Source organism: Tyto alba, unplaced genomic scaffold (genome assembly GCF_018691265.1).
Source record: "Tyto alba isolate M040663 unplaced genomic scaffold, T.alba_DEE_v4.0 Super-Scaffold_8, whole genome shotgun sequence".
In the NCBI taxonomy this organism is placed as follows: Eukaryota; Metazoa; Chordata; class Aves; order Strigiformes; family Tytonidae; genus Tyto; species Tyto alba.
In genome coordinates, this window is record NW_024881329.1 from 8,616,520 (window position 1) to 8,639,321 (window position 22,802).

A 22,802-nucleotide genomic window follows, 5' to 3' on the forward strand; every position below is an offset into this window, starting at 1 on the left:
GCCTTCGCGCCCTTCCGCGGGCCGGCGCGGTGCCCCGAGCACAGCGCGGCGAGGCGCGGCGGCGGGCGGCGGGCCCCCAGCCGCTGCCCTCGGCTCCGGAGCCGCTGCCCTCAGCCCCGGCTCGGCCGCTGGACTACAGGTCCCGCGGCGCCGCGCGGGGCGGGGCGGGGCGGGGCGGGCGGCGGAAGCGGCGCCGCTCCCTGGCGGCGGCGGGGGCAGCGGCAGCGGCAGCTCTATCCGGGCCTTTGGCGCTTTCCCTTCCTTTCGCGCCGGCGGCCGCTGCGAGGCGGCGGGTCCATGTGCGCACGGCGCGGCGCGGCCCCGGCCCCGGCCCCTGCCCTCCGCCTCCTCCTCTTCCCCCCGCCGCCGCCGCCATGGACCCCAACACCATCATCGAGGCCCTGCGGGGCACCATGGATCCGGCGTTGCGGGAAGCCGCCGAGAGGCAGCTCAACGAGGTGAGGGCGCCGACAGGGGCCTGGGCCGGGGCCGCGGCCGCCGCCGTGCTGGAAAGCGGAGCGGGAGGCAGGGGCCGGCGGCGGGGCCGGGGTCGGGGCAGGCCTGGGTGAGGGGGAAGCGGGGCGGGGGCGGCGGGCACGGGGGGACAGGGCTGAGGGAGTGTGCTTGTGTGTGGGGGGGGGGGGGTGCGGGGGGGCTCCCGCTCTCTCAGCTCCGGCCCCCCGCGCTCTCGGCCCCTTCCCGCCGTCGGGCCCTGCCTGGTGTCACGGAGGCGGCAGGCCGGGCCCGGCCGCCCGTCTCGCATTGTCCCCGGCACATGGCAGCGGGGCCTCCGGCCGCGGCCGGGCCAGGCCATGCCGTACCGGGCGGGGCTGCTCAGGGGGAGGGGGGGCGGATTTAGCGGCAGAAAGCGGTTGGCGTTGGGGAGGAGGCCCCCGTTGCCATTCTTGTCGGGAAGAATTTACCTCCATTGTTTTCTTGATCCGCCGGGGAAAAGATAATCTATGGAGAGATGTTTAAAATCGTCGGTGGCGCAGGCCCCGGGTGGCTCAGAGGCTGGACCCCGTCCTGCCTGGGACTTTCTCAGGGCAGTCTTTGGATGTGGAAGGCAGTAATTTGTCAACGGGAAAGGAGGTAGCAAGACCCGCATCACTTCATAAGTGCTGTTAGCATAAGAGTGGCTTGGGCTGAGTTCAGAAATAAATCTGATAACCTGGCGTTATTTGGTGTTCATACAAATCCTCTGGACTCCGGGTTCGGCAGCGCTGCCGAGGTAGGTGTGCTTCCTGGGTGTAGTGTCAACACGTGCCCAAAACACGGGAGAAGACAGGGTTCCCAATCCAGGTATGTAATCTGCTTAGACTACATTCATGTGTCATACTGGGGGTATAACAAAGCTAGCAGGTCTTAGTTCCACAGGTTTCAATTTTAGAAGGAGGTTATATTTTTGTTCTACTTGGCTCCACCTGGCAGGTGAAGACTTTTTGTTACTGATGAGACGCAGCCACAGGACTTTTAGACATTTTAGAAAAAAGGTGTTCCAGTGTTTGAGTCAGAGAAAAGGTGATAGCTTGATGGGAAATGAAGCATAAGCCTGTGTGGTACCTTTAGTTGGCCTTTTCCACAAATGGTTTTTCTTTGTTGCTCTTAAGCAGATTTTAGCCTGACAAAATACATTTAATGCAACAGATGTTCAGTGGAGCTTAGATGAAGGTGGGCCAAGTGTTCTGCTGGCAGTAGAGAAACTTTGAAAAACTAAAAGTATAGCTTCTCATACTGTAAAAATGTGTAATTAAGCAAGATTCCTGTATGTCATTTAATAAGTTGAAGGGCGAATAAAGATTAAGTACATTTGAAATAGCTGTAGAACGACTCAATGTTAAATGAGGTTTGTGTAAAGTAATTGGCTCTCTTTATGCTTTGGTAAAAAGTATTTTGGTGTTTCTTATTTAAAACAAAAATGAAAATAATGTAATTTCCTATAAATACAGTAATATATATATATAATCTTATGCTGGTTCCAAAATGCAATTTTTTTGTGTTCTATGCATGTCAATATTGATATATAGTAATGTAATTAAAATCTTTTAGCTGTTTTCTGCAGGTATTGAGTTGCTGAACATACAGGAAATTATGTTCTCTGTCAGTTGGGGTCTTCAGCAAATGGCTAACTGTTACATGAAGGACCATGCTCACTGGCAACTGGCTTTTGTTCACACTTTTGAATCAAAACATCATGGTCTATCATGTACTACACGAATATGGAATTGGTATAAAATACAAATATCTGTACCCATTTAAAAACACCAGACATTATTGAACCAGTGCGTAAGAATTCTTTAATGTTGGAAATGTAGCATCGCTGATCTTTCACAGACCTTTTGTGATAAAAATAATTGTTTAAATCAGCAAGCATTTGTACATATATATAGTTTAGTCACATGTGTGGTCTTGGGTTTGCATAGGTTTGTTGAAGTCAGTTATGCATTTTCTTGCAGGATACTGATCTAAATTTGTTAACTGTTCAGGCAGTTGTGTTACCAGTTACTATTTTATTTCGGGTATGGGGTCTCTTTCCCTGTCAGCATGAAATCATCCAGCAGTGAAAGCTATTCTTGCGCGTGGCCAGGCACACACAAGTTTTTTTATAATTTAAGTTTAGTAGTTGTCCTTGGTTGACCTTTTAGTTTACCTTTAATTTGTCTGAAGTGCCTCTGAGCTGATGGGACTGGTTTTCAGTAGAATGGTCATTTTACCTTATCAGAAAAGAACATGCTTCGGTCAGTAATTGATATTCCTAATTAATGGAAGAGTTAAGTATCTAGATCCGTCTTCATCATACCCTATCAATCAACAAAGTTTCCACTGACTGGAGAAGGGAACCGGGGTATATGATTCTTGATTTGTCCAGGCTTTGTTATTTTTCCTTTGTCCGTGGCTAAGTCATTAATTGTTCTATGCTTTATTTCTTTCACTACGTTTTATGAGGTTACATTGCCAGCAGATAAAATGCTGTGAGAACTTTTAGAGTTGACATATTCTATAAAAAAAAAATGCAGGCATTTCAGTCTTGTTGGATTTACTTTCCTCACCGTGGGAGTAAGTTATAGGAAAGAATACCACTGACTCCTGTGTCTAACACCTTCTCATGTAATTTCCAGCTGATGATGTACCCTGAGGTGTTTGCCCATCTCTGGCCTTCTGTTATAGGGGAAAGCTATATTTTACAAGGACTTGCAACCAGACTCTTCAAGTACGCTACTGGAAAGTAGCAAGAAGACGTTGTTACCTTTCGAAACAGTCTTTGTACTGCGTGTATAAAGTCTTTCCCAGAAATGGTGATGAAAATAGATATTTTTAACTATGCAGCTATGGAATGCTACTCTGAAAATAATACACAGTGTTGTTTCATCTTTTAATATCAACATATTTATAAAGACACAGTTGCTAAATAATACTTCCCTTGTAGGTTTCTTCTTTGCAATTCCAGGGAATTTATAACTTAACTGTTATGTATGTCTGGTAAGTATCTGAGATCAACCCCAGTGTGTATGAGCTATCAAGACATCTTTTTAGAGTAACAACCCAATTTTTGTGTCTGATAATGTTTAAAAAAAACCACACCAAAAGAGCAATCCCCAGTAATGCATACTTTTTTAAAGTCAAAGCTTAACAGAGTTTGTTTAGGAAAAAGTTACCCTGTTGCTTGACTGAAAATGTGCCTTTCAGAAGTTACGTTTAAGCTTTTTCACGTTCTAATATAAGCAACGGGAAAGGAAGAATGCTTTAGTTTGTTGACTAGTCACTATAGCATGCCATCAGTTTAACAGAATGCTATAGGGCCTAGTTCAGTGTCTTTCATTGCTTGCTTAATAGATACAAATGTCAGAACAATTGAATGATTAAAATAAATGATTTGGACTCTGAACTACTGGAAGCTTTGGAGTGAAAGGTTGTCAAATGGGAAAAAGCAGGCTGCTTATTATGTAGTGCCTTTCACTCAGGAATTTCCAAATGCTGAAATGCTATGTTTTAGATGCTTTGGGGTAGGTGTTTATAGTGTTATCCCCATCTTAATTTTTTTTTTTAACCTTTTCTAACACAGTCTTGGTGTGTAAGACCTATGGCTATATATTGTAGGGTGAGTAATAACAAGAACAGAGCATCAGTCTCCTGGCTTTGATCATGGGTTCCCTTTTAAAGTTGTTAGTATGACATTTTGCTGGAAGTACTTGATTATTTTCACTTCCCTTATATTTGATCTATATATTTGGGTGTGTTAGATGAGAGATGCTTTGGGGAAGGGTGGTTTTAAACTGTATGTATGGAGCCTGATCCAACACCAGAAATCCCCTTGGGGGCAGTAAGGAACCAAGGGAGCTTTGTCTTCATTAGGCAGAAGTTACAGTCTTGATACTTGTTAACCAGTACAAGGTAAAAACCTAGCAGACAGGGCGACTTGCCACTTTATCATGACTTGGCAAATAGTTACTCTGTGTGCATAGCTAGCCTTTGCTAAGAGCACATTACTTTTTCCTCTGTCAACAGAAGAGCCAACAGGCTTCAGAACGTGCAGACAGTATTCTGGTGAAATGAGCATCAAGGATGTTTGCAAGATCTGATAAGCATGTATATATTTTTTTGTGGACCTTCCACTGACTGGATCTACATATACATTGTAGCTGCATAAGAGGTGGCAGGACTAGCTTGCAAAAACTGGGGGTCAGAATGACTGCCACACCTGCTGAGTTCTTAAAAAAGAATTGAAAGAGTGCTACAGGGCAGTTTGCTGATTCAGCATGGCCTTACAGTTCCTGACCTTACCTTTCTATAAAAACAACCAGTTTCATCTCAGTGAAGTAGTTGTGTTTACCTAGTCCTGTTATGTCCTAGATCAAAAATTGCATGTAGATTTTTTTCAGAATTGGAATAGGGGAGATGCGTTGAATTTGTATTTCTTCAGCTCCTTTAAAAATAAATTTTAGCCTTTATTTAAATGCATGCTACTTTGAATAACTATATAGATAACCTAGGTTCTAGTTCAGCAATATATAGTAAGTATTACCCTTCTGTTTTGCCTTTTTGGTAACAGAAAAGGAGGTACCTATAGTAGTATCTGTTACGGTATGTTGAATTCTTAATGTCCAAGAAGAATGCACAGAGGTCTTTTTACCTGAGATGAAGCTTCTTGTTTTTATCACTTAATGGCACGCAGCCTTTGTGTGAGATATGAATAATTCTGGTATTAAAGATGAATGTAACTGACTTCAGTGAGTATCATTACTGGGGGAAAAAAAGTGCTTTTCTGTATTATAATTAACTGTTGATAGTTCGTATGTTATGAACTGGTCTCTTTAATGTTAGCTTCAAACTTCGTTTATATTTCAGATTATGTAGCTGGCATGACACTTTTCTCAGAAGTGTGTTTTAGCACATGGTTAACACTAACCCAGCTAGGAAAAAATGCAGTGGAATATGCAAAAAGATTTTATGTTCTGGAACAGTGATTGATATTAACAGACAGTGTTGCAACGTTTGTGGTCTGATAGAATACATTCCTCAGCTAGTGAGGCTGCATAGCAAAGATTGCTCTTGGGAAAAGTCCCTGAATTCTTTGGCTCCTAGACAATAAAGTCATACTAGTGACACGGCATGTTGGAGGGTTTGTAAGGGGGAAGGACTTGAGATGAGTTTTGGTTTTGTTTTTTTTAAATGTTTTTACATGTTGGGAAACCAACTTTGACTGTGACAGAACCTGTTGGTTTTTTTTTTTTTTTTCCCAGTTATCACTGTAATTCTCCAGTTTGTATTTGTAAACAGGGAGCAAGAGAATAAGACAAAGTTTTACCAGAGTTGAAATTTTAAAGTCATAGAAATTGTTTCTATTCTCCACGCAGTTTAGAGTATGTGATAGCAACCATTGTGAAATTCTGATTGGATTTCTTACTTGCCAGAGCCATGGGACTTCTGTGTAGAATGACACTACTTGCCAGTGGCTTTCACTGACATGACATCAGCATGTCCATTTCTTCTGGAGACTGGGGTGTGCATGGGCCAGCAGAATCCTCTACATTGACATACTTCCCTGATAGACCTTTAATGAATCTTCATCTGCAGCTCCCCTTTTGTATAGAAAAGTAATCTGGCTAATAGCATGCACTAAAACCGAAAGCTAGTATTTGTATAGAATATGTACCTAAAATATGTGTGTGGTTTTTTTGTTTGGTTGGATTTTTTTAGCAGTGCTATCAGTGAAGAGGAACGTGGTGTCCTGAGAGGCAGACATCTTTTAAAAATACTAAAGATTAAAATAGCTGAAATGGATGTGTTCAGTATTTTTTGAATGCTGTAGGTACAAAATTGGCACCTATGTGGTGTCTTATTTTAAGTTTCATTGTTTTTTCCAGATGCTGATAAAGCACTGGATGTTATTTTTTTAATAGTAAAGCAAAACAAGGGAGCAAGTGACAGATTATTGCAGTACCTGCGATTCTATTTCACCATTCAGTATGCACATGCCTCATATAGCTGTCCTTACTCCTTCCCACATTTCAGTTTCTCTGGGACCACCTTCCTTTCAGTGGCATGGGAATGGGGTCATTGTAAAAAGTTTGGAAGTCCGTTGTATTCCATATAGAATGTTTAGAAGTGCTAATGTAGCTCTGTGTGAATTTAGTTATGACCTGAATGGGTTAAGAGGAGGCTTTGGAAAGTACAAAGTGTTTTACTTATTCTACTTCGTATTAAAAGCACAAATTTTTTTATAGTCTGAATCTCTGCTCTGAACCACTAAAGGTGATAAAGTAGCTCATCCTCATGGTTGGTTGGTGTCTTGAGATGTTAATAAGCAAGGATGATACTTGTAAGATTTTTTTTTTTAAAACCCAAGATAATGGTATAGGTGTTTTGGTCCTACCCTTTAAAATGTGTTATAGTTCAAATAATCCAGTTATATATTAATCCCACATACTAATATAATTGGCATTTTTAGGGAGCTTCTGTAGCTTGCTATAGGCATAGGCTCAGTCCTGTTTTTTTAATGCAGAAAAGATTATTATTTGGTATTGTATTAAATTTCACTGTGTGACAGTTGTGTACACTGCTGTCTTTCTGTTTCATTTTGCTTTTGAGACACAACATTTTTGTATTCAGTTTGTTTTGTTCCCATTAGTTTCTTGATGTTAAGCAATTTCCAAATTTTTTATTGAAATGGATAAAAAGGATAGTTGTCATGTGTAATGAAAAAGTGAAAGTAATCCTTCATTTTTAAAAATATGGGATTTAATGCTTTTCAATTTCCAAACATTACATTGCAAATTTTCACTATTGAAAAGGTAGCTGTTAAGTATATCATAGTCATTGTAGAAAGACATCAGCTTGCACTTTTAAGTCCATTTTAGGCAGACTGTAATATGACCTTATTCATAGGTGACTTAAAGGTTATTGAAACCAAAAGCTTTCTTCAGCAAGTTCATAACACATTTAAGTACAGGAGTACTTCCGCTGACATTCATGTTAGGCATAGAATTGAATCCTGTGCTGAATTAGGGGCTAATGTCATTTGCTGTGTGTTGCAGAAGTGTGTCTATTGATGTTACTTAAGAAAAGGAAATTAATTGGCCTGGAGCTGTAGTAGAAAATAATAACAACAAATAATTTTTATTTTAAATGTATTTGTAGTCAACGAATACTCCTTTTTTTTTTTTTTTTTTTTTTCTTTTCAAAGTAGATTTGCTTCTTCAGGACTTTGGGGATATGAGAGGGATGTGGGTCAGAAAGATGCATGGTCATATTGCAGTGTCAGTTACTCCCAATTCATCAAAACACACTCTACAGATAAGCGTTTTGGTTGGACCAGTTGCAGATATTGCTTCTGTGGGTTTTCTATAGTCTAGATTTTTAGTGTACAGGATGAATATATGCAACACTGTGTTAACATTTTGGGAAATTCTTAAGTCAAGTTTGTTCTTCATTTAAAATCAGTTTTAGATAGTAGGAGATAGAAAGCAAGCTGTGCTAATCAAATCTTAGTACAAGTACCTGGACAAATGTCATGTCCCAGGCTGTCCCTTTTACACTTGTTTATACTAGAACGTATAGGAGATATTTGGTAGGGAAAGTTAAAGTTGGAGAGAAGAACCTGGTGCTGTAGATAGTGAGCTGGGCAGTGTTACACAGTTAGGGGGAATGCTGACATCAATTCATACTGTCAAAACAGCTTTTGGTCTTACTGAAAGAACAGAAAGGTGATTTCTGATTAATTCTCTTTATGATATTAATTTGTTCTGCTGCAGGAACTGAGACAATGATTTGTGTTTGATAGATGGATAGTGTAATTTCAATAGTTTTCAAAATACTGTTTTGTTTGCTTTATGTAGGGAGTATTAAACTGAGTAACAAGTAGGTAAGAGATGTTTTAGTTCCTAAGAGTTTAACAGGTTATGTAGATCTATGCAGTTGTCTTTTGATAGAAGTGTTGCAAAGAATGTATGAAACAATATTGACATGTAAATGAAGATAAAGTAGAAATATATCTTGGCAATTTGAATCATGGAGTAATTAGGTTAGAAGGGAGCTCTGCAGATCATCAGGTCCAGCCCCCTGAAGCAAAGCTGTTTTGAAGTTAGATGAGGTAGATGGTGGCTTGTCCAGTTGAGTTCTGAATACCTCAAAGGATGAGCTCCCACAGCCTCTGTGGACAGACTGTTCCACGCCTTGGACACCCTTGTGAATTTTTTTGTTTGTTTGTTTTGTAAAATAGGTATTTCCCTCACTGCAGCTCATGTCCATTGACTCTTGACCTTGAGGAAAATTATGTTGTTTTCTAGTTATAAAAAGTAAAATTAGTTTTTAAGGATTACAATTCACTTTTCCCAGCAGAATTAATTTAATATCTCCAGTTTTTGATGCTTAGGAAAGGTGGGTAAAGGATGCTATAATGATGTTGAGGTTAGTTTCCTCATATTGACGATACAATATAGTATTTAGTGTATCAATATCATTTCTCATTATTATAAGAAAAATCACGTTCTGTTTTCTGTGTAAGTGAACTCTTGCAAAGTTATAACTCTGCAGATGTCACTCCATTTAGGTCTCCATACTGTTGGTTTGCTGTTGTATAGTTTTGCTGACAGTTGCTGCTGTGGTGCATAAATGGTCACTTAAAGCTGTTTTTTTCTGAAAGATGAACTATGAGTTGGACAGGCTTGCTTAAAGCTGGGCTTAGTTTTAAAACATAGTTGCCATCTGTTTCTTAGATTATTATATAATGAATTCATACCTTGTTAAAGGTCACTGTAAACTTGCTGCACATGGCTTTTTCTGGCTAATTAGATATTATTCTTTCAAGTAAGTATTTGTTCTGAATGAAGAACATATTTGGTGACTGTAAAAGGCTGATTCCTGAAGCCTGTTCAATGATTTCTTCAATTCTTATTACCTTAAACAGTAGGGTTTTTCCTCCCCCATGCTGTCTTCAAAATACAGTGAGCATGAAACTTTGGAATGGTTTGGTTGGTTAGCTGACTACTGTGAAACTGTCTGAATTGCTGGTATTCTATTGATTGCATTACATCATTATAAAGATATTGTAAAACCTAACATGAGTATTCTAAAACTTAACAAGCTATGACTAAATCATGTCTTTTTTTTTTTTTTTTCCTCCTCTCTACAGGCTCATAAGTCAGTGAACTTTGTTTCAACTCTGCTTCAGATCACTATGTCTGAGCAACTGGATTTACCAGTGAGACAGGCAGGCAAGTTTTCAAATGTTTTTTCATAGTATCTACTCTGTTAGTGTATACATACAAGTACATATGCAGATACTGTTAAAGATCTCTAATGGTTTTAATCTCAAATACTCAAAAGTTGGGGGTTGCTTGAATTACAGTCATCATGAACTGTATCTGGCACCATACACTGAATAGGGAAGACAGAAAGAAAAGGCGGCTGGCTCTTCCGTGATTGCTCCCGTTTATCTGTAGTGAGTAATGGTCTTGGGGGAAACAGCATGGTTTATGATGCTAGTATGTTTAAAGGAGGTAATTTAATGATGTACTAGTAATGCTAATGTTTCTAAACATTTTTAAGTGGAAGAAATCAAATTATGTCGTTTGGAACCCTGCTGATTTGCACATGAGCCATCAGTAAATTTGGATATTGGGTGTTGAATATTAGCAACTCCAAACGTCACATTAAAGCTGCTATGATTACTTGACAGAGGTTTCTGATATGATACTTCAGTGGTTTTTCTAACAGCTCAGGAAGTGTGATCTTGATCACTTACTAGGATCTTCCATGTAGTAGACTGTTATAAGTTGTAGCATAAGCCTAACCTGCATTTTCATCTTACTGCTTAGGGGTACCATTCAGATGATGACTGAAAGAAGTTACTGCCTAACATGTATAACATGCAAAGAAAGGGGAGGTTTGAAAAAAACCTGAAAATTTACCCTCCATGTAAGCCAATTAAAACCCAAAGCAGTCTGTAGAGAGTGGAGACAACGCATAGTATACAAACAGTGCATGTTTTGCAGAGCAATTAATGGCATGATAAATCCCACTGAGGACAGATTGAAGTTTGCATCATTTCAGTCTTGTAGTAACACATATGTGCTGAGTGTTCCTTACCTTTCCACACCCTTTCAGAACCCTTTGGTTTCTGAATCTTCAGAAGGTGCATTTGAAATTTGGAAAGAGAAGGTCCTTTATGGACTTGTACATAGAATTAGATTAATAGTAGCTTTGTTATTAGTTGATCATTTGAGATTTCCTGTTGAATTTTGTAAATCCTTTTCTTTCCAAGTGCTGTAATCTATATTCTGCCACATAAGCAGTTTGGATTCGGTTGTCAAATGGTAAGTGCAGGCATTTGTGCTGGCAGCCTGATTGCTACAAAGTGCAGTGGCCCATAACCTTGGTATAAAGGAGCTCTTTTTCTCTTTAGCATTCACTCTTGTATCACAGACTTAAATAGTTGGGGCTTTTGGGTTTTTTTTTGCTTACAAGGGATATTTTATATAGTCATTAGTATTAATTAGCTTTGTTTTAATGAAAAAAATGAGAAAATAATTATAAAGGATTTTTAAGAAGAGTCTTGCTATAATGTTCTACAACTATTTATCTGTAGCACAAATAAGTGACACATTTAGTATTTTTATATGAAAACACCGTTACAGAACTAAAAATACAGATGTCACAATAAATGGGTAAAAGAGTATTAACCTAGTAAATTATTAGATTAATAATTTGCATGGTTTATGTATTTTGATTCTCCTACTCAGAAGTGGTTAATGAATTAGTAATTTCCATCAGTTTTGCTCTAAAATAGATTTGTTTGCAAAATGTGTGTTTATTTTGTATGGCTATCAGCTGATTTGCCACTTTTGTCTCGCAGGGGTTATCTACTTGAAGAATATGATAACCCAGTATTGGCCAGATCGTGAAACTGCACCAGGAGAGATTCCACCTTACTCCATCCCAGAAGAAGATAGACACTGTATTCGTGAAAATATTGTAGAAGCCATTATTCACTCTCCTGAATTGATTAGGTATGCAGTTTTAACCTGGTTATGAATTGGCTGTGGTTTCTGACTGTTGGTTTGGGTTTTTTTTGCACAACTAAAATCACCTGCATACTAAGCATCATTGTCATACACTGTGCTTCCTAAGCATAGAATTAATGTAGATGGAAAAACAGTTTTAAGCTTGTGTAGCATGTAGAAATTTTAAGTTCCTCAAATAGAGAATATTAAGCAGAAAGTACAGAACCTAAACCTTCTAAACAAAACTTGAAATAAGTTTAATTTTGGCAATATTAGCTGTTACAAGACCACAAGAATATTATTAAAATAGTAACTTATTTAATTGTTGTGCATTTGCTTTCTAGAGTACAGCTTACTACTTGCATTCACCATATTATCAAGCATGATTATCCTAGTCGCTGGACTGCAGTTGTAGAGAAAATTGGATTTTATCTTCAGTCTGACAACAGTGCTTGTTGGCTTGGAATTCTTCTTTGTCTTTATCAACTTGTGAAAAACTACGAGTAAGTTTTTTCTACCATATAAAACAGAAGAATTAATATATTTGTATTTTTTGTATTCTCTATGTATATAGGAATCATGTAGAATTGTGTGTGGGACTGGGCAAAAGTGATAGAAATCTTATTTTAGCGAATACTCTTGAATACTCGTTATACAGGTAGTGGCTTAGATATTTTCTCCGCTAAGAAATTATATCAAAACTGCTTTCATTAACAGTTTGAGATTGGAAAAAAAGAGGGTGTTTTAAAGCTTTAATTTGGTAGTATTTTAAGGATTGATAGCAGTAAGAAAGTCTGATCAAAATCCTGACTTTCGCAGAAAATGTTTTATTATTTAAACTGGGTTTAGACTCTTAAACAATTTGTACTCTAGGTACCAGTGAGAGTAAACATATAAAGGTTTAAAAGTGTGAAATCTTGAATGCTAAGAAGTTCAGAATTAGTCCACTGACTTGATTATGATGAGTTTGATAGCCTCATCCAACCCATCGTAAGAAATTTTTATCAAAGCCCACTGTTCTCACATATGCAAGGCATTAGGCTAGGATACAGGTGAATGTTCTTTGCTCTGTGTCTGGTATTATGTACAGAGCTTTAAAGCTGAGGTTGCACTTACAGAAGTTATATGGAGCTTAGTTGCTGCTGTGGCATGTAGGAAACTCATTTCAGCTGTGTCAGAAAAGTCCACTCCTGGAGTCAGGGAGCTGCAGTAGTGGAACTGATGGAATCCACAACTTACTCTTTCAAAGCACTGTCATGCATAACATTTTTGTTTCCAGTACTTGATTTAAAATACTGCATTAAAAAATTTCATTGTCTTAATTCTATGAATTTTACAGAAATTAGTGTAAAACAGGTAAATATCAGTTTATCAACAATCTTTTTTTACAGGAATGCTATAAAGATCTTTTGTAATACCATGTTTGAGTGTTTTCAGTGACTGAAAATTGCAAGTCCTGCTAGGGAAGGAAAATAAACTAATTTCTCACTTGATTTTTTATTTCAACTACTTTAACCAAATATACAGCAGAGATCTATGAGATATAAAACGTGTTCACTGATAGTGAATTATGATTATAGCAATCCTTGCTTACGGAAGAATTTTGATATGAGCACAGTCATTGCATGGTTAACTAACGTAACAGGTATGTTCATAATAATAATTGATCGAACACACAAGCTGAGGCCAGCAACTGCTCATACTTGTTTAGCTTTCTGGTGAAGTCAGCAAGGGTTGCTTTCACAAATCGTGTAGGAATATGCACATTTCATTGCTTAATAATATGGGTGCAAGCAGGTCTCTGTAGAATTTGTTAAATTACTTATGTGAAGTTTTGGGGGGAAAAAATCTGCGTAATGTTATGACTTTGATCAAGTTGTCACTGCTTGAGTTGTAGGAATATTTAGCTATTGAATTATTTTTCTTAATGTGGAAGGTAAGTATCTTGGGTCTTTTCAACATTTATTTATTTTTTTTCCTGCAAATCCAGCCAGCAAGATCAAATGGCTGCTTTTTGCATTGTAATTTTTTAATTTTATCTGATCTTTTTCAATTGTATCTTTTGCAGAAATTAGAAACTGAGTTTTCCTAAGCGACATTTAATCCTTATACTTGGGGTTTTATTTCAGAAAACACATGGGAACGATATTATTGAACAGGATTTTGGAGCTCAGTGTTCTGTAGTAGTTTTTACAGAATGTGCCATCTGGCAGCAGATGGAGTAGACTGTATCTTATATGTCTGCAAATTGGCACTGTTTAAGAGGCTGAGCATTAATATATATTATTAGTGTAAAGTCTACCAAAAATGGATTTTAAAAAACAGATAAACAAAAGAAAAACCCCACCACAAAACAAAAGCATATCAAAACTGAATCCTCCAACCCAAAAGTCTCCCACAAGAGTCCAAGAGTATTATAGTATTACTTGCTTAATCAAAACGTAAAGCTGTACAGTCTTCAAGTGATACTTTATTTTGTTCTTGTCATCACCAGTATGGACAAGATATTATTCTGCTGTGGTAGCTCTTGAGTCTATAAAGACTTTCTTCTTCGTAACTTAAAAGTTGAGGGGAAGATATCAAAATGCAGCTTAATTTCCTTTCAGGAATTTTGAAAAGCATTGAGAAAGGGAATGGAGCATTGTTTTCAGCATGGGCAACTGGTGGACTGTCACCAATATGGGAAGGCCTGAGGCAGTATTTCAAGGGGGGTTACAATCAAAGCCTGCTCCTTGTCTGCCACATAGCCTTGAAGCCTGCATTATCTACCAAACTGTTAGATCTAGGCAAATTAAATCATAAGCTGTGAGAGACATCAATGGTAGACTGTGAGGGACTTCACAGTTTACTTTCTTCAGTGTCAGTGAAGTAACCTAGCTTCTGGAAATACTCTGGTAAATTGTGAACTCTGATAAACGTCTTTCTGGAATTTTACTGATTAGCCCAGTATCTGCCATTCTTGGCAATAAATGTGTACCTTTCGCTTGCACTTTTTGTAGTGCTCTGACTGCTTTTCACCATAGTAATGGTGGGGCTGAACATGCTGTGGTATTCAAAGTGAGTAAGTTGGCAGGAGTGCACTACCAGCAGAAAACCGATATGGATACATAGTGGAGCAATGAACACTCAGCATTTTCCTAAGTTGCCTTTTACTGTAACGTTGTCTGGCTGTAGCTTTATTTCTAATTATGTAACAAGAAATTTTTAGGGTTTTTTTAAAATCCCATGCTGTTATGAACTGTAATATAACCTACTTGTGTCTACACTAGGGAAAGGTGGACTTTTAAAAATTCAAAAGCTACCTGAAAGATGTACAAAACTAGTTTGTTCTTATCTGAAGGTACAAGAAACCAGAGGAGCGGAGTCCTTTGATAGCTGCAATGCAACATTTTCTACCAGTTCTGAAGGATAGTTTCATTCAGCTCTTGAGTGATCCATCTGATCAGTCTGTCCTCATCCAGAAACAGATCTTCAAAATATTTTATGCCCTTGTCCAGGTAAAAAATAAGCTTTGTATATAAGTGCTCAGTAATTTCATTTAAAGCATTATGCGTTTCCTTAAAATAGTAAATGACAGAAATACTAACAATATTAGGTTATATCTGAATCACCCTACTATTCGACTGTGGTATGAATCACAGGGGGTTTTTTATGCTTGATTGTGCCGTACTGTTACTTTTGTACAGTGCTGTTTCTGTTGGGCATTAGATAGAATTTATGCATGCCATCCTCTAAGGTAGAGTGTTTGCTAGAAAAACAATTAGAAATCGGTTTTCTAATGACAGATCTTAGAGGCCAGCCTACATAGAATTACCAGTGTAAATGCAGCAGTTTGGAATAAAACTGTTAATATGCTGTTAATTGCCTCAGAAAGGACTGTAACATCCATTTAAAGTCATAGCATTGCACAAGCAGAATGAATTGGAGTAAAGACCTTTAGCCTTTGAGGATATTGAGGTTATAGACTAGGTTGTGCTCTTTAGCCTGGTTTTCTGAGTCATTTGCTAATCTTTCATGGCAGCTAAGTGTGGACAAAGATTTGAAAGAGGTAAAAATAAAACTGAAAGTAACATTTTCAGATTGCTTTATAATGAATTTATTTTCCTTTTTTTTTTTTTTTTTTAATATATAAATAAGTACACATTACCTTTGGAGTTGATAAATCAGCAGAACCTGACTGAATGGATAGAAATCCTGAAGACTGTTGTTGATAGGGATGTACCAGCTGTAAGTGGATTTTGACTATTTGTATTTTTAAGTTTAAATACTTCTTCATTCATTAAAATGTTAAAAAATTTAACTTTATTTCTGCATTCTTTTTTCTTAATAGATGCCAAGAAAATACATTTTTAAGCTAAGTAGGGTGTTTTAAACAGACTAGACAAGTTTTGGAAGTATGAATCTTGTATGGGAGTTCTGTTGTTTTAAAATTATAGCACAACTTATTTTGGCTTCTTGTTTCAAGAATTTCTTGACCATTTATGCAACATATATCATGGGATTTATTTTTAGATATGCTGTACTTTGTACTTATATAAACCTAAAATGCAGATGGCAGGTTAAAAGCAAAATGTGATATATAGTTGTTCAAAATACATAGAATTTGAACTTTCTGTGAACAGGTTGTGTTTTTTTTTCTAAAGGAAACCCTTCAAGTTGATGAAGATGATAGACCTGAGTTGCCTTGGTGGAAGTGCAAGAAATGGGCTTTGCATATCTTAGCTAGACTTTTTGAGAGGTATTTTCTCTTCCATTATTATTTTTTCAAAAAATTTTTTTCAAACAAATATTCCAGTCAATAATGTTGCTGCACCCTTGAATTTGCATGCTTGCTTCTAATTCTAGGTATGGAAGCCCTGGTAATGTTTCCAAGGAGTACAATGAGTTTGCTGAAGTGTTCTTGAAGGCTTTCGCTGTTGGTGTTCAGCAAGTAAGAAACCTTGAATGTGGGGAGTATTAGGATAAGTTTAGAGTTTATGGTAGTGATTTCTTATTTCATTATTTTCTGAAAAGGCTTCTTGCTCTTTTTCACAATTGAGATTTTAAAGCACATTAGTATGGAAAGCACTGATGTCTGTGGGTTAAAAGAAAAGAATGATTTAAAAAAATATTATTTTGCCATGTAGGATAATTCACTAAAAATAGCCTATGTAGCATTGATAATCTGTGGATAGAGTAAATGCTGTCATATAACAAGCCCTCAGATGAGCTTCAGTTAAATGCTATCAGTTGTTCTCTAGTTATGTGGTATAATTGACTTTCTTACCTACCCTTTTAACTCTGATTATATAGTTCTTCTTTGACTCAAAATCAGTAAATATTAAGCTTGCTAGCCTTCTACAAAAGCCTGATCAAGCAGAGGCTCACTTACAAACAGGTAAGTCTGGTCACTTTGCACTTACCTCCCTGTCTGGGAGTTGCCACTTCTAAGGGTCTGTTATACACAAAGCATACTCTGAACTATAGCAGTTTCTAACCTGATGTATTAATGTTATGCCAAACTATCCTCAATTTGCCTTTATTGGAGTAACTTCATGATTCAGGAAGTTCCACTACATGGCAACATCCTACAGGTTTCCTGGAGGGACAGAATGGACTGGTGGGGCAGGAATTGTCATCTGTCTTTCCTATAGTGCATGTGTTTAAAGTCAGTAATTTGAACTGTTTGAACTAGCAAGAAAATTCCCATGAATATTACAAAATTTTTAGATGTGATTCTTGGCTCCTGGCTGTACTGCTGATTTATATTATTTTGAAACAAGTTTTATAAAAGATGCTCCAAGTAGTTTTTATAAAATTTCCTTGTGTTGGCTCATAAATCTGTTTATATTACAGTGATTAGGTTGTAAATACAAATAGACTATTCATTTATTAAACTCTCAGGGAGCAGAATGTTTTCTTCAAATCCTTTAATCAGGAGAAGAACAGTTCTTAGTTCAGGTTCAGTTTTCTAAGTTCTCATTGCTAATGATGATGAATTACAGGACCTTAAAGAGGGAAAGTATCTCCTAAATATATGTTTTTTGAAGGTCAGCGAAAGTACTGAAAGGGAAAAGAACATTGTCACATTGAGTGTTAGGAAATATATCCCAACATTCTACTTGGACCAGTGGAGTCAGCATCATCTTCTGAGTTGCTCATCTGTCACCTGTAGATGACATCAGCTAGATAATTAGTACATGTTCTTTAAGACCTTACTGGTTGCTCTGCACTTCCCAGATACAAAGTTCTCACAAGACTGTATGGGCAAAAGAAGTCTTTGGAAAGATAAGTTTAAACAGTTCAACAAAATACTTCAGTGCTTTTTCTTTACATTTTCTTTGAATCAAATTTGATCCTTACTGTTATTGCATCTAGGAAACACCAAGAATTCAAGACCTTAAAGAAAATTGCTAAAAAGCAAGATTTAAAATGCTTACAGTTTCTTCCTACACAATAATGTAACTTGTTTAGAAACACATTATTTTTAAGGTGCTGTTCTCTATTTCTGTGTGTATGCTTAAGAAATTGAATCCTTCAGATAAAAGTTATGGAATATTTTTGAACAGGATGTATTTCTGCACAAAAATCGGAAATGTATGAAGTACTGAAGAATACAAATTCTGACAGTATGCTTCACTGAGTTCTCTTTTCTAAGTGCATGCACCCTTTTACTAAAGGAGTAATAGATATGTCATATGGGATTTCAGGTTTTTTCAAGTATAAACTTGAAACATATGGCTAATGTTATTCTCATAATTACTTCTCACTGATTTTTCTTTTTATCTGCTCTCTATCTTTTTGTCATGTGCATGTCACTGATCCCCACCACCACTACCACCTCCACCATCCCCTAAAAAATGCAGTACATTCAGCATTAGTTCTAGCTAAACTCTCTTAAGCTTTGCCAAAACAGGCTGAGCTGCCTAGCTGGAATACCTTGATTCTTATCCCTTAAGTTAGTAGCAGTTTTGCTCAAGACATTTCTAATTTTGAAAGACCTGATGAGCCAGAACTAAGCCCTAGTTGAATACTACTGCTTGGCTGTTCCTTGGCACTGCTGCAGAGTTTTCTTTATTTGCCCTGGAGCCTCCATCCCACATCCTGCTTTTCCTCACTGAAATTCTTGAACCTTTTCTTAATCTTTTTAATTTCTTATTGCATCTGAATCATGAAACTGCTTAGGTTTGTGAAGAGAGGAAAAAAACATTTATCTGAAGTAGTGTTGGTCCAAAGACTGTTTATAGGCCTCGGCTTTGTTCCAATTTCCAAAGACTTTTCCCCATCCCTTCATTGACTGTGGATGAATTTAGGCTTTTCCATGTGCTTTCCTGTTATACAGCAGAAGCTCTCTGTCCCCCCAAAAAAGAAACAACAACAAGAAAAAACAAAAACAAACAAACAAACAAACAAAAAAAAAAAAAAAACCAAAAAAACCAAAACACAACCAACCAACCAAAAAAACTTCAGATACTTCTAAAATTCAAATACACCAGCAAACTGGACCCTCTTATATAAACTTTTCCACAGAGAAGTTTGTATTACTATACGTTATGTTCTAGTTTGTTGAAGACCTGGGATTACTACTTTTCCCTAGAACAAAGAACTGCTAATTTCTTTTTTTTTAATTTTTTCCTGAGCTGCCACCATGATGTGACTTAGGCCATGGAGCCTGTCTCAGATCCATGCATTATAAAAGTTCAGTGTATGATGTTAGTACAGTGATGGTGATTTCTTTGTTGCTTATGTTGAAATTCATAAAGACAATTTTTAGTGTCATGTACTCTGTGTAAAAGAGTAAGAAACCCCAGTCTTTATTAGTTTCCTAATTACTTCTGGAAAGACTGTATCTAAGGTTTACCATGAAGGTAATGTATGTTGCAGAATTGTTCACATGTTTAATCAATTTTGTTGCCAGTTTGTTAGACTCTTTCTAATGATCAGAGTTCTTCTTAATTGACCTAACTTAAAGAAGCATATTAGCCTTATCACATACTTATGTTTTCCTGATTTTGGAAGTTACACGTTTCTGTCAATGAAGGTGTTGTTTTTGCAGAGAATCATTTTCTCTTTTAGTTAGTTCACAAGAGACTAAAAAGGAATTTTGTCATATGTATTATTTGATAATCCTTGAAACAGCTGCAAGTCTGAACATTTGCTTGCTTTTCCTTTCATATCCTAAGGTGATATCTAATGCCAGCAAAGCCTTGTAGTCAGGTGAAGGTAACAACCAGTAATTTCTTTATGAAGTCCAGGAGGCTTTTAAACATGAGCAGCTAAACTTTGAGGACCGATAATGTGTCTAGAACTTTTAGGACAGTTAATGCATCTAGAGCATGAAACAGTTTGTAAAGCTATGAATTTCATGGTGAATGAATACATCCTAAATTCAAGTGTGAGGAGGCATCTCCTTTGGGAGAAATGTTTCTGTGTATGTGTATTAAATGGTACCAATGGAATTACTTTTCAAAATAAAGAATCTCACTTTGCCAAAATGTTTTCTTGCTGATATTATAGACTGATAGATATCTTTTCAGTTCCTTCAGTTTTGGATTTTTTTTTAAACACTGTTGGTTTATGTGAAGAATCAAATGAAACCCTGGGAATGGAATTTGTAATTCCTCTCCAGTTAGTACTGCTGCTTTTGAAGGTGCAGTGTTGCTGCTGGCCTAGACTGGGCTACAAGGAAACCCCCTTGCATTACCAATACCAAACTTCCAGTGAACTGGAATTTAATTACTAGTAATGGTCCCATGTCCAATTCATGTCTTTATTTGTGGAGAGCCATTGACTTTAACAAATGTAAATCCCTGTGAATAGTTTTGAATGCCACCTCAGGAGCACTGTGGCCAGAAAGCCAAGGGGAGAGGCTGATTCATCATTCTTCATAGACATACATTCTTCATACAGCATCGTTGGTGTAAGGCTGCGCACAGGCAAGAATCAGTAGACTCTGAATGTAGAGTATTTTAGCAATCCAGTGTTTGGGCATGAATTTCTTCCCCAGAGAGTGGCAAGATATAATAATAAGCTTTTGAGGGAAAGGTCCCTTGGGCTATGGTGGTGATGAATTAGCATGTATGTTTTGTCTTACTAAAGGATCGTATTTTTAAAAGATGTGTAGCACCTGATATGAACTGCAAATTGCCTCATATAATTAACAGTGACATTTAGTAGAAGGATTAGTCAGTACCCATTTTAGTCTAATGAATAAACAGTGAGTTTTTTCTTGGATTTAGAGGGGTTCTTACGTAGGATGGTGAGGGAGAACAGAGTTCTGGTAAAAATGGTCTGTGCTCAGTATAAGCTATTGATGATATCTGATTTTTCTAGGTGTTGCTGAAGGTGTTGTATCAATACAAGGAAAAGCAGTACATGGCTCCTAGAGTTCTGCAGCAAACACTGAATTACATCAATCAAGGAGTGTCACATGCAGTCACCTGGAAGAATCTGAAACCTCATATTCAAGTAAATGATTTTCAGGGTTTAATACTTAGATGACTCAGTAGTACATGAGTCAGCTTATTTTGGGGTGTTTCTAGCCTTGCTAGAATTCAAGTTTTAGGGATCTCTGTTATAAATTGCTGCTGGAAAGAGTTTAATTGTGTTCAGGGGAGGTTATCTTGATACATGAGCAAAACTAATTGCTTTTTTTGCTCAGTCCTTTGTACTTTAACATATTAAGCATTACAGTGTAACACAGCAAATTTGGAGATGGTGTTAACTACTGAATTTATGACATTAATCATCTCCACATACCAAAGCAAATCTAATAGCTTGAACTGTATTGTAACTGTACCTTAAGGTAAAAGATCGCTCTTTTTGTAAGGTAGCACATAAAACACACTATGTCCACATAGTTTTAGAATGTTACCATTTTATATGAGAAGTGACAGAATGGACAAACTCTGAACACAGGGCAGAATAGAGAGGTTGATTTAGTAGTGCTAGCCTGTTCTCAACTTTTTTTTTTTATTGCAGGGAATTATCCAAGATGTTATTTTTCCATTGATGTGCTATACAGATGCTGATGAAGAGCTTTGGCAAGAAGATCCGTATGAATATATTCGCATGAAATTTGGTGAGAAATTGAAATCTAGTCATGTTAAAATATTTCACACAAAGATGGGTTTTTTGTAGTTTTGTGTGAAAATAGAGGTGGCTTTAATCCGTAAAGGGAAAAAAAAAAATATATAAAACCAGTTTGTATTATCCAAATAACAAAACTTCATGTAGTTAACTTTTGGATATGCTGGTGGAAATGACGTGACAGTCCACATGTGTTTCTGCACTTGAAAAATCAGCTAACTTTAAGTTTTTGTTAAGAGTCAAACAGTCCAGGTCTCACTGTCAATAACTATGTAAGTTTAATGTTATTAAGTTTAAGTTTTACAACAGCTAATATTTTAGGCCTTGGAGTTTTAATGATCTGAAGAAATTTCACACATGGCACAGGTCAGAACAGGTTTGCCATAATGGTAAATGAAACATTATGAAATAAGGTTAGCATTCCAGACTTAATTTCATGTGGCTTGCTACTTTGTTGTTGGGGTTTACTATAAGTTTATGCAGTCCTTTCAGGCTGGGGAAGAAAGAAGATACTTCAGACTTCCTGAACAAATTCCTCCCTCCGCTAGGACTTTTATGTGGCTAGAACAAGGAATCTTGATAGGTTTGAGAGTTTCGTATCCCTCAGATCAGAGGCAGACCTGTAAACAGTACAGATAATTTACAAGGCTCTGATAATCCTCTTCAGAGAAATAAGCTGAGCATTTTTAACTCAATCAATTATGTCTGCTTGCCTATACAGCAAATAATATATATGTCAAAAACTGGCCGCTGTGTCTGCTTCTACTGTTACAAAAGATTTATCTTAAAAAGCAAGGAAGACACAATTTCAGATTAGACATGTAGAGCCAGCAATCATGAATAAGGTGAAATGTATGTATTGGGAGGCTCCAACCATGTGTTACCGTTGCTTGGCCTTACAATATCTCTATTAAGAAAGCTTGATTAATGACCTGAAAAAAAATGGAGAATTGTTGCTCTTTTCTTTCCTGTTAAATAATTAGATTACAATAGAATTATGAACTGTATTAAAGGACCAAATTTTATAGCTGTTACATGTTTACTTAATAGATGTATTTGAAGACTTCATTTCTCCAACAACTGCTGCTCAGACATTATTGTTTACATCATGTAGTAAAAGGAAAGAGGTAAGCTATTCAAGGATTTTATTTAAATATGTTAGCTAGATTTAGTTTATAGCCTCTATTTGCTGAAAGAACTACTAATAAAAGTTAACTTTTCTGCTCTCTATCA

The 22,802-nt window shown here is 37.3% G+C and overlaps 1 protein-coding gene across 1 annotated transcript in view; it reads left to right on the plus strand.

Moving 5' to 3' along the window:
* The first annotated feature begins 201 nt into the window (after nucleotides 1-201).
* Nucleotides 202-22,802, plus strand: part of IPO7 (importin 7) — a 39,527-nt gene continuing 16,926 nt past the window's right edge. The window contains exons 1-11 of the mRNA XM_033006808.2: nucleotides 202-458; nucleotides 9,632-9,713; nucleotides 11,354-11,507; nucleotides 11,846-12,004; nucleotides 14,842-14,998; nucleotides 15,639-15,728; nucleotides 16,145-16,239; nucleotides 16,347-16,431; nucleotides 20,814-20,948; nucleotides 21,462-21,561; nucleotides 22,620-22,696. Coding sequence (XP_032862699.2) covers nucleotides 375-458; nucleotides 9,632-9,713; nucleotides 11,354-11,507; nucleotides 11,846-12,004; nucleotides 14,842-14,998; nucleotides 15,639-15,728; nucleotides 16,145-16,239; nucleotides 16,347-16,431; nucleotides 20,814-20,948; nucleotides 21,462-21,561; nucleotides 22,620-22,696 — 1,218 coding nt within the window. The 5' untranslated portion in view covers nucleotides 202-374. The remainder of the gene's footprint in view (nucleotides 459-9,631; nucleotides 9,714-11,353; nucleotides 11,508-11,845; nucleotides 12,005-14,841; nucleotides 14,999-15,638; nucleotides 15,729-16,144; nucleotides 16,240-16,346; nucleotides 16,432-20,813; nucleotides 20,949-21,461; nucleotides 21,562-22,619; nucleotides 22,697-22,802) is intronic.